A 15834-nucleotide genomic window follows, 5' to 3' on the forward strand; every position below is an offset into this window, starting at 1 on the left:
TAGCTACATGATCCTGGCTGTCCATCTCTCGTTGGGAGAGATGAGGCTGAGGCCCTGACATGATAATGGGTTTGTGGAAGAGGAAGAGTTCTAAACCATGAGAGCAAAATGCCTGCCCAGCTCAACTTTTCTATGGGAAGTACTCCGGAAAAGTACTGGCTGTGGGGCTGGGAGGTACCTCTACTGCTGGTCAGGCTGGCTCCAAGGAAGATGAGTTTCAGTCCCAGCGTTCAAGGACATTTTTGAGGGCCCGAACTCAACATAGATCCTGACTCCAAAGCTCGCTCCCTCCCTGCCTCCCTCCCTCCCACTCACTGCTGCTCCTTGGGGACCCAGTCACAAGCCTTCCTTCCCCTTGGTGTGGAGTCTCTGGTATATGGTCCAGTACATAGGTCATCCTGGTCTGTTTGGGGCTAAGGACCCTGCAGCAAGAGGGGCCCTCTCTCCAAATAGTGTCAGCGGTGGGGCCAACCTGGGCTCCTCATGTTAGTCCTAACAAATGCTAAAGCAGATCTTCTTGGGGGAAATACACTTGCAGTGGCGTGGGGTAGGTCATATCTGTTAGTCCTAGAGTCCTGCTGTCACTCTGTGGGGTGTACAATAAAAGATCTGACAGATCTCTACCCTCCAGGGACTGCCCAGGATGCTGCTCAAGAATAAGACCACTACTTGGAAGCCCACAGCTTTCCTTTCTCAGTGTCCCGAGAGAGTACCTCACATAACACTGACTGTGGCCGCAGGTTTCCTTGGTCCAGGATTCATGTCCTGTCACCCAGAGCTGGAAGAAGGGATGTAATACAGAATCCTATGCCAGGGTCAATGCCAGCAACACTGGGGAGAGGTTCAAAGCCTGAGTTGGGGATCTGGCGTGCCGGTAAGATTACAGAATCTGCTGCTTCAGCAACTACTGAAATAGGCTGGCCAGTGCAGGAGTCTGGCCAGACTGCTGGCAATAGCCAGATGCACAAGCTCCCAGCAGTCTGCATGTCAGGGTTTCACTATGTAGCCTGGAACTCTGTAGACTAGGTTGTCCTCAAACTCACAGAGGTCTGGCTGCCTGCCCCAAATGCTGGGAATAAAGGCGTGTGCCACTAGGCCCAGCCATACAGCTTTCTGCGAGGGGCCTTCTTCTTGGGAGCTGTTCTGAAAGGTGGCCACTTCTGGTTGTACTGTCCTCATGTCTTAGGTTTTCTCCAGGAGCTCAATATATGTCCTTTCCCAGCTCTTCTGGGAATGCAGTCTTGTGGCCACAGAAAGGCTGGCTTCATTGTCTCAGAGAAGAGTCTAGTAACTATAGGATGGGAACTAATTTTGGGTGATAGTATCATAAACTTGGGCTCATGTCCATCGGGGCAGGTTCTGCACACATGCATGCAGATGTGTGTGTGTGTGTGGGGGGGGGGGTGTGCTCTTTTCAACCAAGCCCAAGCACGGAGGGCAGATTCAGCAACCCCATCTTTTGTCCTGAGTCCCACAGCCAGGCAAGGAATCCCTTCCCTAGGAATGGCTAGTATCTCTAGCCTTTGAGGCAGGTAACTCCTGATGTCAGTATCCTTCTCCAAGGTCTTCAGCCTCCCCAAGACAACCCATAAGAAGCAGAGGTGGCTTTCTCTCCCCCCCTACCCTCTCCCCCCCAGGACATCCTGGTCACCATTTCCCTTGCTGAGTGGAGACTAGGCAGCCTTCCCAGGCCTGGGGAATGGCTCCGGACCATTCCTTTTGGCACATCCGATAAGAGGAACTCAGGGAAAGCGCCTACTTTCCTCTGCCCACTCCCCACCCCGTGTCCTAACTGGAGAAAGGGTAAGGGGACAGAGTTGGTAACACCGAGGGGGTGGCCTGTGGGGCCCAGGGAGCTGTTGGTGTGTTATTCTCCACAGCCTCTACTCATCCAGCACCTCCACAGAGTCCCTGTCTTTTGTCTCCTCCAATTGGCTCTCAGTTGTTGCCATGTTGTCCGTGTCTGACACAGATGACACTTGCCGTACCAAGCCCTTGTCAATGGGTATCACTGGTTGGCAAGGTCTGGTGAAAGGGTTGAACCAGTTCAGGGAAAAGTCCCCACCAAAAGCCTCCTGGAGCGACTTCCAGCTGCCCGTGCTCTCCTGGGGCGGTTTCTTTCGTTGGAGGCGTTCAATGCCCTGGAGGAGAATGGGGCAGAAGGTCAGTGTGATGTGACCTGTGCTACACACACACACCCTGGGAGTCCAATGTGGCACAACTTGCTGTGGCCTGGGCTGTGCTGGAAGCCCCACAGAGCTGTAGGGCAGAGTGGAAACTGTAAAGCACAATAAGCAGGCGTGGCAGCGGATCTGCCTGTCACCCACTTATCACCCGGCCCCTTCCCCCAAGGGCAGAGGTCTGCCGCTGGGCAGGGACCAGACACCCAGTGACCAAGGATGCCGTGGCTTTGGCAGGCATGAGCTAGTTATCCATCTGATGAAAGCACTAGGAAAGGGGACCCTTGCCCACAGTAGGATCAGCAAGCTTGGCACTGGGAAGGCTGAGAGGCGAAGACACAGGACACAGACATGCAAGGGAAGCAGCAGATGCCACGTGCAGCGGGCGGGTACCAGCAGGGGCGCAGGCCACTGTGGGCTGATGTCAGGCCTGGTCATGCAGTGGGCAGTGGACATTCCCCACGGCTTCTCCCGAGCTGACCACTCACCTGCTGTGGGTGCCGGCTGCAAGTCGGCCACAGAAAGAGGGTGAAGGGTGGGAAAAAGCCCACAATTGTTAAACATACAGCCAGACCAAGTCTCCAGGCCCATAACATCCTCAGAGGCTCGGTGCACCCCCCTCCCCCCCCCCAGTGTGGCCTTTGTTCACTCCACCTCTTCTGGAAGCAAAGGGGATTTACTGAGTTTGCCTGACAGATACAGATGTGCGCATTCATATGACTCAAGACAATCCCCCTCCAATGAAGACCCAGTTCTACATCTCCGCACACAATCTTCTCCCACAAATGGCATAATGGACACCCTTTCTGTTATGCAGACATCTGACCATACCCTGTGCTAACAGCCTGGTGTGGTGCCACACGCCTTTAACCCTAGCACTCAGGTGGCCGAGGACAGCCAGGGATAAACAAACGAAACAGGAAGGGATCTGAGCATGGCCTCTCTTCATATGAAACGACAGTCACCAGAGGAGTTTACGGCCATTTTATAGCAGTGAACGGACTTAACACAATAATCAGGACTGCCACGGCTGAAGTAATCAGTGTCAAGTGTCCCCAATTATAGAAAACCACAGGTGCCCCTCCTGCCCCAAACCACGGCCTAACCCTTAGACAGAGTACCCAGTCTACTCTGCACGGGGCCAAGGTCTGTGGTGGAACTATTTTGGAAACAGAAGTGATTATTTCTGAATTTGATAAATACCACAGAACTAGCTATACACTTAAAATGATTCATATTACATTATATGAATTTATCCTCAATTTAAAATGATGTAGATCACTGGGCGTTGGTGGTGCAAGCCTTTGATCCCAGCACTTGGGAGGCAGAGGCAGGCGGATCTCTGAGTTCAAGGCCAGCCTGGGCTACAGAGTGAGTTCCAGGACAGGCTCCAAAGCTACACAGAGAAACCTTGCCTCTAAAAACCTAAAATAAGTAATGTAGATAATGACAAACTTAAGACTTTGGAACTGCTAGAAACAGGGTGAAATAGAGACAAATAATAGAATGTGAAATCCCTAAAGGCAAGACTGGCAAGGAGCAGAACCTTGAGAGACCCTGAGGTAGAGGGCAGTACATCTCCATAGAGTTGTTTTTTTAAAAAGAAAAACTGGTTTCACTCTGCTGTATGTGTAGAACTCCTAGGTTCACATAATCTTCCCACCCCAGCCACCTTGCAGACTTCAAGTTTTTCTCTCTCTCTTTTTCTTTTATATTTTTATTTTTAGTTGTTTGAGACAGGGTTCTCTGTGTAGCCCTGGCTGTCCTGGAACTCCTGAGTGCTGGGATTAAAGGGGTTAGCCACCACCGCTCAGCTCTTTTTAAAATTATTTCCTTGAAAGGGAAAGGAGTTTTTTGTTGTGGTGGTGGTGGTTTAAGATGTTTATCTTTGACACTGAATGTCATATAGAAGATAACACAATTTTGCTGGTTTTTATAAGTCTGAAATTTCACAATGAAAAGCTTAAACAAACATGAAAAATTTTATAAATCGGGACGGTATGTGGGAATGACAGATGGTTGACGGTTTTACGTGACCCTGGGCCATCCAGTGACCTGTGTGGTATCATAGTGCAGGGAGCAGTAGTTCATATAGGACTTTTCCATGGAACTGTTACCTTTGCAAATGGTGTTTATTCCTGTGGATCTACCCACATTTCATGCTTTCGCCATGGAGCAGCATTAGTTTTACATAACAGAACAAGAATCAGGAAAGGATAGAGATTTAACACCTCCTGCAAATCACCTCGTGCCTGGCCATACCTTTCTGGCAGTGACAGAGGTGACTCATTTTCACTCCGTCAATACAATGTGATGACACACTGGGTGGGTGTCCCACACTGCCTTGGATTCATCCACAGCCAAGATCACAGATTTATGTCACCCACCTGGTAAGGAAGGTGTCAGTGCTGAGACAGCAGTGCAAGCTTGGTTGGAAGGTTATGCAGAAACAGGAAATAATTTTTTTCTTTCCACCCAAGTGTTTTTCCCCATTCTCTGACAAAGCCTCAACTCTGGACCTAAAGGTCAGGTGGAGGGACAGAGAAAGCCACGATAGCCATTGTGTGTGTGTTAGGACCAACTGGCGTGTGCTGACATTCCTTAGCAGCTAAATGAACGGACAACATGTGTCAGCTTTGACTCTGGAAAGGAAATAATCCAAACAAGTTAATGCATAAAACAGGCCTGAGGGCTTCTTTTTCTAGGAGTTTTATGTAGACTTGAAAGTGTCCTGAAGGCAAAATTCTGCAGCCTGAGGTTCATAGGTGTGCATACCCATATCTCATGCTCAAGGGAATAGGCACTGGGTCTCACTGGCACCTTCTATGGAGTGTGATCTGTGAACATTCACCAACACTCCAGCACGAATACATGAAGCCTAACACTCCCAAGGGAGGCAGACACCCCAAGGCTTGTGAGACCCCTGGAACAAGACCCCAGTGTCAGCAGATGAGTTAGTTAGCACTCCTACAGCAGGCTCTCTAGAGCTGGCCAGATACTAGCTCACCACTGTACCGTAGCCCTGTTGTGACCCATAACACACACATATTCACAACCAAAAACCTTTGGAACATCATTCAGCAGTAAATGTATTAAAAGATGGTTTCTGCTGGGCATGGTAATGCATGTCTTTAATCCTGGCACTCAGGAATCAGAGGCGGGTGGATCTCTGTAGGTTCAAACCTAACTAGGGTTACCAAGAGACCTGGTCTCAAATTTATCCCTTCAACAAGAAAAGTTTTTAAGAACATGGACGACCCAGACTGGACAAGTGCAGCTGTTATACACACAGAAACCAAACCCCACACACTCTATCTTCTGCATTTTCATCCAGTTCTTACAGAAACCACCAGAGCAGACACTCATCTGTTTTACAAAGAGAAACTAACGCTTAGGGACTCTCAAGTTCACAGTGTCAGTACGCCAAGCAGAGGTTGGAACACACACTGCGATTAGAAGTGTTGCCACTATGGGGCTGGAGAGATGGCTCAGAGGTTAAGAGCACTGGTTACTCTTCCAAAGGTCCTGAGTTCAATTCCCAGCAACCACATGGTGGCTCACAGCCATCTGTAATTGGGTCTGGTGCCTTCTTCTGGTGTTGAAGCAGACATGTAAGCAGAGCATTGTAAACACAATAAATAAATCTTAAAAAAAAAAAAAAAAGTGTTGCCACTAAATTCCAGGTGTCCTTCATTCCACACTACAGCTGATGCCTTTCCCCAGAGGGTTTCTGGCAGCCCGCCCCCCCCCCCCCAGTAGTGATTATTCCTCTGCTATTCGTTGTCCTCGAGACAGTAAAGGACAGAGGGATCTGTGACTACTCTGCTTTGTTGAAGCCATAACTTACTTTTGAGGAAGAAATAAGGAGACGGAGGCCCTGGTTTTGGAAAGCTGCTCGGTGGCTTCTTTCCTTTCTCTTTGAAATGAGGGTTTCACTCTGCTGCCTAGGCTGGCCTTGAACTGGACTCAAGCCACACGCCTGCCTTAACCTCTTGAGTGTTGGAACTACAGACACATACTACCATAACTGGCTCTTTATGAATTCTTTATTTCTTGAGATAGGGTCTCATGCACCAGATGTTAATCATGAGCTCTGTGTATGTCCACGAGTGACCCTGACTTGATCCTCTTGCCACTACTCCTGAACCTGCTGGGATTGCAGGAGTGCACCTTCACGCTTGGCTTCATACAGGCAAGAGTCAGTCCCGTGAATGATGAAGCCACAGTGGGAAATAAACATCAGGGCACTGCCCGTGGCTGGGCTGCTCAAACACTGTGGGCCTGAAGTCACTGGATGCTCCTCACAGGAAGGCTGGTTCCTTGGTTTTACCCTTCCATAGTTGGCTCTTCAGTAAGGTGCCCTTGGCCAAGTCAGGCTTGGATGACATACATGTTGGAGGATCGTCAGTAGCCTTGGCATCCATTTGTGGGAGGGGCCACATGTGTAGAGGGGAAGTAGTTGCTCAGTGGGATCACCTGCTGGCCTGGGATATGACATCCCACAACCTGGGCAGTAACAGCACCCATCGCCACCGGCAGCAGAGCTGACCTGAAGGCCCATCCCCATAACTCTGAATCACATCTGCTCCTTGGCTACTTCAACCTTTGAAACTGGTGTACTTTGTTTTGAAAGAAGAGAAATGGACGCTGGTCTAGCATGGGTATTCCTTAGTAAGTACTTGGTTGTTTGGCTCATTTGGGAGGTTTCTCATCAGGATATGACATGCTGAGCCTCATGAGCAAAAGCTGGCCATCCTTTAACTCTTGTAAGGTCCAAGTGTTACAAAGATGAAATGGCATTAAGGAGAAGCCCAGCACATATTTCTAATCTGGTATGTATCCTCTATGCATGTCACCAAGCCCATGTCATACAGACATGACATCAGAGACGGACAAGAACACGGGATCAACCAGCCCAACTGGCCACGTCTTCTTCACTCCTATTCTCCAGCGTTCCCATTCTGAAAGATGGGATCCGGCTTCCTTACCAGTGGGGATCACTGAGAAAGAGCTTTTAGTACATCTGAAGAAACTACAAGAGCTCAGAGGCAGACGCACTTGTTGACACACATGCCTTGGTCCTTGTCTCAGGGAAAACGAAACAGGACACACACAGGACAGGGCGGTACTGTTTTGAGTCCCTTTTGCTTTAGTCTGAGAACTGGGACTTGTAATAATGCAGAGGCAAACTCAGCCCTGGGACACCGTCGGGGCAAGCCTGTTTGGAGCCCGGGCTTTCGTTTCTGAATGTAGGACCATCATCTACTGCATCCCTTAGAAACTCCAGGGGGAAAGCCCTCGAAGGCTATTATTTCCTGAGTTCCAGTCTCGAGAAGCAAAGTGTGTGTGTATGGGGGGGGGGGGAGAGGGAAGGAGGGAGGGAGATGGGGGAAGAAGGGAGAGAGACAGACAATGGCAACAAGAGAAACCATAGCTGTAAGCGTTGCTGCCCAGTGGGTCCATCCTGAGTATTCAAGCAAGGCTAGACCCTTCTTTCTAACCTACTGAACCTGAATAGGCCACACCTTTTTCATATATACCTAGAGAACTATAAATAAAATTTAAAAGCTATCTGGAGAACAAATGCTATGAATTTGATCTAAAAAAAGCCTATATGCCTATCTATAAATATATAAAATTAGGTGTCACACACCCACACACCCACACACACACACCCACACCCACAGGACCTCCGCCTAAGCAGCACAGCAGAGGAAAGTCAAAGCCAACTGAGACTGAGGTAGGGAAGGTGGACAAGTCCCCAGGTAAAATACCTCAGGGCTGTCTCATCTACCACCACATGATACCATCAGCTAGAGGCCTCCACAGCAGCACTCCAGAACTGTGGGTAAGGACTCCAGGCACTTTCTGTCGGCTCAGCTTTGCTCTGCTGGGCAGGACCCCCTGAAGCCACAAAGCACCACCCAACACGCACGCGCACACGCATGCAGCATTCTGACTGCAGAAGGGCCATCAGTATCCTTTAAGAACTGCAGCCTGACGCCACCTGCCCTTCTGTGCAGGCCCTGGAGAGAGTGGAGCAGAAACGGAGGTTTGGAAAAGGTTTATTGCATTGTTTCCGTGTGGAAGCACTGACAGAGTTGGGAGGAGGCAGCATGTCCCACTGACTTCTGAAAAATCTCAGGGCTACATTAACTTTCTTCCTATCCAGGACTGGAATGAAAAACCTTATCCCCACCCCCACCCCAAGCAAAAGCTAAAAGGGACTTGTGTGGTGACTGCTTTAAAACCCAATGGTGTGGAGGACTTCACGGTGCTCAGAATCTAAATGGGGGAGTGTGCAAGAATGGCCTCCTCTCGGCACCTCCTACATCCCTGGTGCTTCCCCACCTCAGGACCACTCTTTCCAGTGACTCAGCACAGGATGTGCCTCCTGATGGGAGGGCCAGTCCGTGTGGTGGGCTGAGGCTACCTGGTGACTCTTAAGAACGCTGCCTAATATCTACAAACCACCTCTCAGGCTGAACGTAAGACACAGGTCTGTGCACATTTGGAGGGCTTTAAACTCCAGAAAAACATGTGTTTGTGACAGACGTATGAATGAGATGATCCTGATAGCTGGCCTGCCTGTTTCACTCCGAATGAACACAGCTTGATTGACATCTTTGCTGGGAAAGGGTGGGAACTGGGGTAGGAAGTAGTTGTAAAACACAAGGAAACGTAGCTTGCCTGAAAATGTGTTTTTCCTCTTGTGAATGTATAAGGCATTTTTTTGACCTGGAAAACATCTCTCCTTCATAGTCTTCCAAAAAGCCAGTTGCTGATTCAGGATTCAAAGGCCCCTCCTCCTCCCCCCTTATGACCTCTCCCACGTCACCCAAATCATTTTGTACATCCATGACCATCAGGTACAAGGCTGACAACTGATTCTGAGACTGAGGCAAACCCTGTTCACTTGGGCAGGAAGCCACTGCACCAAGGGCACATCTGCAGGCTCCAGTGCCAATCTTGCCTTTCTTAGGCCTCAAAGGGTTAGCATCGTCTTCAATGCCGCTCTGAGTCCTGCGGGTGCCAGTGCTGCCTTGTGGGCAGGAGGGGGTCAGGGCCCTCTCGGCTTTCCTACTGGGCCAGTTCATCCATGTACAGTATCGGGGGCACTCAATTAGTAGAAGGGGCAGGGCCTGGGCAGCACCCTCCACGTTAGTCATGCCGACAGACAGCAGAGAGGAGACAGAGGCCAGAGAAGTGATTTTAAAAGGAAGAAGAGCAGCTTCACTCGTCAAAAAATTGAAAAGATGATTTTTTTTTCTTTTTAAAAAATAAAACATGGGAACTTTTTTTTTTTCTCTGCAATGCTCAGCCATTTTTCTGGAGACATAAAAAAGTTTTAAGAGTAGTCACTTTGTTTTTGCTTTTGGCCTAAACATTCACGAGAGCTGATGGGACGGTGCCATGATGTGGTCTGAGTGGCAATGCTGGTCGGGGTCCTTCAGACCACATACTGGTATGGGTCTGCCTTCCCTTGGTCTGGTGTGGCAAAGGGGCTGGCCCAGCCTAGAGAGAAAGGGTGGCCAAAAACAGCTTTCATGTTCATCCACTTTGTTTTTTTAGCCCATCTTCTCTCTTCCTTTTTCAATTGTTCTATTCCCTGAAAACAAGAACAGTCACACTTTCAGTCAAACACCCCAGCAGCGCTGCAGCTTTGGAGGGACGCCCACACGCCTCCGATGACCAGGGCAAACACTTCTTTCTCAGGGCAGTAAAGCTACCTACACGGTGCAGCCTTCTTCTGTCTCTCATAGGAAGCGTCACACATTTACAAGCCCCCAAGGAAGAAGAGGCAATGAGCTCTCAGTGGGCACCCAGGCCACTGCCACCAACAAGACCGACACCATCTAGTCAAAGGGTCTATGTGCCAGACCTGAGTCCTGGCCGGGTCAGGGAGTGCCCCAAGGCACCTGTGCACTCACGGGCTTTGGTGCAGGAGCTCAAAATTCTGACAACCAACGGTGGGTGTTGGTGTGGGAAAGATGCTTAGGAGAGCTGAAGCTACATTGACAACTTTGCAGAAAAAAAAAAAAAAAAAAAAAAAAAAGAGAGAGCGAGAGAGCGAGCAGCAGATAAAGGGTCTGCTCTGGTGGTGTACCCAGCCCAGACGCACAGAGAGAGGGTGAGACAGCAGGAGGCAGTTGGTAAGGGGAGGAATCACCACAGGGGAAGAAATTAGTGCAGGATAGAGGCTCGTGGCCTCAGTCAGTGAGGAGGGTCTTCCCAGAGCTCCCTCGGAGAGAGCGTGGAGGCCAAGGCAGTTCTCACAGCTTCTGCCACTTCCCTGCCAACTCTCAGGGGAAAAAATACAGAAAACAAAACAAAAATCAGGGAGTGGGAAGATGCCAGAGGAGCAGAGAGCAGGGGCTATCTGTCTGTCTGCAACAAGTGTCTGCCAAGAAGGGATGGGGTAGCCCATGTTTCCACAGCCCAGGGACTTGGGAGGAATCAGTTAAGGAAGAGCATGCTCTCCCCGCACAGGCCTTTTGTTTCTTTCCAACATAATTCTCTTTAGGGGCAGGAAGTCTTGATAAGGAAGAATAGAGCTAGGACCAGATTGTCACTTTATCTTCTGTCCCCGAACGTGCTCTGGGGGGCTCCCCACATGGGCGGAGTCTAACAGTCATATTTGGTTCCCTACAGTTCTTCTGTGGAGCAGCTGGTCGCCTTTACCAATTGGATATGTGGTTGAATATATACACCAAAGCTACTGTGTTTAACAAACCTCTTGCAATGACACGAATTCTTATAAAGGACACAGTGGCTGAGCATCGGGAACCACCTAGAAACACAATGGCACTCTGGCGATGGACAGCACCACCCGCCTCTCTGCTTCTAGGCCCACAGAGCAGGAGCACCTGAAGCCATCCTCCGTCTAATACTGGTTCCAGAAGAGCATGGGCCCCCAGACTACGGCCGATAGATAGTGTCATGTTTCTCTGGGGAGGTAAGTGGGCAGCACTCATACAGTCAGGAGCAAGCAAGAGAGTGAACCCAGGGCCCCATGAATCCTCTGCTCATTTACTCCAAGGTGCTGCCCACCTCATCTTCCAGAACCCACAGCACAGAAGGCAGGGAATGTTCCATTATGGTCAGGAGTTGGCTGTAGGTCATGAGCTGAGTGGGGGAGGGGACAAGGACCGGAATGTGCTGGCCTGGGACGCTCAAAGCAGATCTGTCTCCTGGATCCAGTCATGAGATCAGCTCTAGAAGCTGGTGTCTGGAGTCTTGCAGGGGAGGGCAAGACCCTGGCAGAACACCCGGCAGGGCACAATGTATAATAAAGAAGGGACTGACCGTGTGGAAGGCAACCTCTGGCTAAGGTTGCAGACAAACCATTTCCAGGGGACCCTCAGGCATGACCCCTGACCTGGGTCCCCAAAGCCTAGCTTGGAGGAGGCAGGCAGCCCGCTTACCGTCTCATCTGTGCAGATGGAGTGCACTTGGGTCCCAAACATCACCGATGTGAAGATGAGGAACAGCAGCGCCTCAAAGCACAGCAGGATGAGCAGGATGACCGTGGTGGGCGGCGAGAAAGAGCTGCACTCTGCAAGGAAAGCGGCACGGGGGCTGTGATGGCTACACGGCTCCCTGCCACCCCACCCAGCTCCCACCTTGCCTCCAGGTCCTATCCTTTTTACCTCTCACTCCCTCGAGAAGTCCCTGAGAGACTAGACCCAGCAGGCATTCCTTTTCCTCATGGTCTCAGGCCCCAGAGTGGGCTTACTGGAAGAAGATTATTCAGCCTCTCCCCAGGGAGCACAGAGAAGGAATGGTCTTTCCTGGACAGGTACCCCCAGTCCCAGCTACCCCATGCTTCGTTTAGGTCCCAGGTATGAGACTTGGGTAGGTCCAGGAGTACCTGGTAGTTTGGGGGCCTGAGAGCAGACTACTTGCCAAGGAGGGGCCTAACCAGTGCATGGAAATGTCCATTTTTGTCAGGGACATCTGTGTACCTGAGACGGCCAGTCATGCTGGAGCTTTTACTGATTTGCTCCTGGCTGGGGGAGGGGAAAGGGAGGAGGGGCCAGGGCAGGCACTCACTCACGCACGCACGCACGCACGCACTCACGCACGCACTCACCCACCCACCCACCCTTGCACTGTGAAGCAGTGACGTGTGACAGCAGTGCTCTAAGCTGCTGAGGGAGACTGTGTGAACAGAGAAGGGAATGCGCCACACATGTGACACGTTACACCTGGCAACACGGCTGGTGGTGTGGTGCAGCCTCTTGTGCGGGTGCGGCCCGTGCGGGTTAGGCCTGCTTCCTCTGACAAAGAGGCTGCATGGGATGTGAGGATGGACACCACGTATGTGCTGGGCAGACTGACATGGAGTGGCTCATATGAAATGCCTTCCTTTCCTCTGGCTTCCCCAGAACTTACACCTTCACAGGAATTCCCTTCTTTTTTATTTTACTTTTATGGACATGGAGTTACGCCTCAGTGTGGATCTGCCTACCACTTGTGTGCCTGATGGCATAGCTGGTAAAGTGTCTTCTGTATGCCTAGGTGGGCACAACCTGGTCTTGGCAGTCTACTAGACGGAGGAGCAGGACTCTCAAGGGAAAGGGACAAGAGCCTGGCTGCGAGCTCTAGCAGTGACGGCCCTCACATTCCACGCTAGCCTGCCTTTCCCACCACCCCGTCCACGGGAAACTGGAACTGCCCCTCTTTTTCCTTACCTGGCATCTACCTCTACAGCCTACTTCAAACTCCAGGCAGAAAGTTACCTAGTCCTCTCCCTCCCGTATAATTGATTTTGGAATGGTGCCAACCACAGGTCTCTGGGCACGAAGGTTGGGCACTCAGAGATTTAATTTCCCTTCAGTACAGGCAAATGGATAAGAACATTTGTATAGCTCACTCCAGCTGTGGGGTGTGGGGTGTGGTGTGTGTGTGTGTGTGTATATGGTGTGTGTGTGTGTGGTGTGTGTGTGTGTGTGCATGTGTGCACATGTGTGTGTGTGCACACACACAAAATGGATGTCCCACCCTTCTCAGCTGCACTGTTACTGGGGCAGAGCCAGGAAGGCTACTTTCCTTCTTACCCTAGGCTCTGAGAATTCCAAACAGGGCAGGATCCAGGCCCAAGGAGAATGAGGGAGTCCCTGACTCCTGTTTGAATGTTAACTCTGAGCACCCATCCTAGGGCATAGTTCCTTGAGCCCTGTCATACAAAATCTATTACGGGCTCAACAGCTTAATCAGAGCCAAGCAAGGATGATATTAACTATCACCCATGGGCAATTTCCAGGTTTCTACTTTGGGGACTGCCTTTCTAGCCTTGCTGACCTAGAAACGGATGTCCAGAATCCACTCCATCAGGAATCTGGCTGGGAGGACCCTATGCATCGGAGGCATCAGACCAGGTTTGACACCAAGGCTTGAACTGTAGGCCCTCTTCAGGCGAGAGGTCTCGATACTGTGCTCAAACCCTGGCCCCAGCTTCTGTCATACATAAATTAGGAGCATTCTCCTATCCTGGAGCTTGTGGGGTCTAAACAAAGCAATAATCAAAATAGCTCCTGCACGTTGCCTGATTTCTAGTGGGCTCTAACCGCCCTGTCAGCACCACTACAAAGCGGTCAGTCAGTCAGTCAGACACCTCCGTGTCTGGGTTATGCAATCATTGTCCACAGTTAACCTGACACAGGATGGAGGTTTGTGATGACTAAATGACCTCGTTGGACACCCTATATCAAGTTGCCAAGGCCACACCAGAACTGACCTGGATTGCCAGGGCTAGCGGAATGCGTGCACTTTCAGAATGTTCCCTGAGTGAGGAGGAACCGGTAGGACTCACTCAGTTCTGCACACGGTACCCTGCTCGTCCCTGTCCCCCTCTCAGAACTGTGGTGGCCACAGAGAGGGCAAGAGGGAGAGGCCACTCGCCAACGGCAGAACTGGAAGACGGTTCTCTGCTTGGGACATCTGCCTTGCAGGGTCTGAGTGTGAAACATCTAGCCCAGCATGTGGCAGCTTATTATTTTTTGCTCTTAACCCCAACCCCCATTTCTCCCTCAGGATTATGGCTAAACTCTATTCCTCAGCATTGGCACATTTAAATGGAATACTTGTGAACAGGGAGACACTGTCTGAGACCTCTAAGTATCACCAAGACAAGCACTAACTACTGAAAATAACGACTACTACACATGCACACAAAGAAAAACGAAGTGACACCGACTCCAGCACCCTGTTGAGAGCTGGGGCGTTGCTGAGGAGAGGAGAGCTTGCCTGGTGCAGCCCTGGGTTCCACCCCAGCGACAGGAACCAAACAAGGGCCGTGCAGCCCAGACTCACCCCTGCCCTTCTTAGGAGCCTGCAGTCCCCTGGGACATGCTCAGTCTGGTGCCTGTCTGTCCAACCTGAAGGGGCTGCTTTTTGTCTCCTACAACCTGACCAGTCCGTAGGCTTTCAGAAGATCTAATAAAATATGGCTGGGGCTGGTACTGAAAAGCGGATAGAGCCCCCGCCCCACTCCGGCCCTAACCCCTCTCCTCTCCACAGCAGGGAGGGAGACCCTGGCAATACTTACTTGTCCAGTCTTCTTCAAAGCAATGCAGGAAGTGGAATCCCACCATGATGAGGGCGTGCAAGGAAATGAGAGCTATGTACATCTGAAACAGGAAAGCAGTGCTGAGCCATTACGGGGAGAATGTCCTAACTGTGAGTCTCCTTGAGCAGACTACTGACAACATGTGCTACAGGAACACTTTGCTAGGCCGAGGCCGGAAAAGTATCTGGGATTCTTCCTGCCCACAGACCCCCTACTTCCTGTTTTGAGTGGGAAGGTATCAGCATTCTCTAGGAATATATGGACCCAAAACAGACACACAGCCTAGACATAGGTGTGGCTCAGGCTACATGGGGCACATAACACCTGCTGCTGCTTCTGATTTAAAAGGTCAGAGTGCCAACTGTTCTCCACCTATCCGCAGCTCAGAGCTTGAGGTCACCAGCAACACTGCCTTCTTTAGCTATGTGGGACCAATGCTTGAGCGATACCCAGAACACAGCACTTGCCTCAAGCTATTCAAATCAAGCTTTACATGCACGAGCAAAGGACACTGGCTGAGCCAGAGAGATCCCAAGTGAGAGAAGGCAGTGTTTTCAACAGCAGCAGAGACCACTAAGAGCGCTGGGATTTCCCAAAGAGCCCGAGCCCCCTGCCCCGTGCAGACAGGGCAGAGCCCAGAAGCCGACTTACTGTAAACAGGACGAAGTACTTCTGGTTGTTCTCGCCGACACAGTTGTTGACCCAAGGACAGTGGTGGTCCATCTTGCGAATGCACCGTTTACAAACACTGAAATGACCACAATTCAGACGTTGAGCAGGAATCATCACCATAAGCAGTTTGAAAACAACCACTACACAAGTAACGAACGTCTTCTACCCTACTTTCAAGTGCATGCTCGAGTCAGTGAGGGCTCTGGGGTAACCCAGAAGGGAACACTGGAGCTGGGGCCCCAGCTCCACACCTCCGGGCACCAGCAGTAGTGGCGCTGGGTGTGTACTTGAAGAAGTCTGGACAGCAGAGTCAGGACCTCCAGGGTCAAGCCATTCCCCGAAAGGGGTCTGAAGCTTCCAAGGCACCTGCGCACATTATTAATAGGCTGGGACCGGACCAGGTAAGAGGCT

General features: G+C 50.8%; 1 protein-coding gene across 2 annotated transcripts in view; it reads right to left on the reverse strand.

Annotated features, from left to right (window-relative positions):
- Positions 1 to 1857: 1857 nt before the first annotated feature.
- The window catches only part of Zdhhc3 (zinc finger DHHC-type palmitoyltransferase 3), a 41486-nt gene continuing 27509 nt past the window's right edge, over positions 1858 to 15834 (reverse strand). Inside the window, exons 4-7 of one of the 2 annotated variants that reach the window (XM_051202948.1) lie at positions 15403 to 15499; positions 14731 to 14812; positions 11606 to 11736; positions 1858 to 2141 (exon numbers count right to left, since the gene is read on the reverse strand). In XM_051202948.1, the coding sequence (XP_051058905.1) occupies positions 1884 to 2141; positions 11606 to 11736; positions 14731 to 14812; positions 15403 to 15499 (568 nt within the window). In that variant the 3' untranslated portion in view covers positions 1858 to 1883. Of the gene's footprint in view, positions 2142 to 8229; positions 9790 to 11605; positions 11737 to 14730; positions 14813 to 15402; positions 15500 to 15834 lie in introns of those variants that run through there. The other variant, XM_051202955.1, reaches the window with a different exon arrangement.

This window comes from Phodopus roborovskii, unplaced genomic scaffold, assembly GCF_943737965.1.
Source record: "Phodopus roborovskii unplaced genomic scaffold, PHOROB, whole genome shotgun sequence".
Lineage (NCBI taxonomy): Eukaryota > Metazoa > Chordata > Mammalia > Rodentia > Cricetidae > Phodopus > Phodopus roborovskii.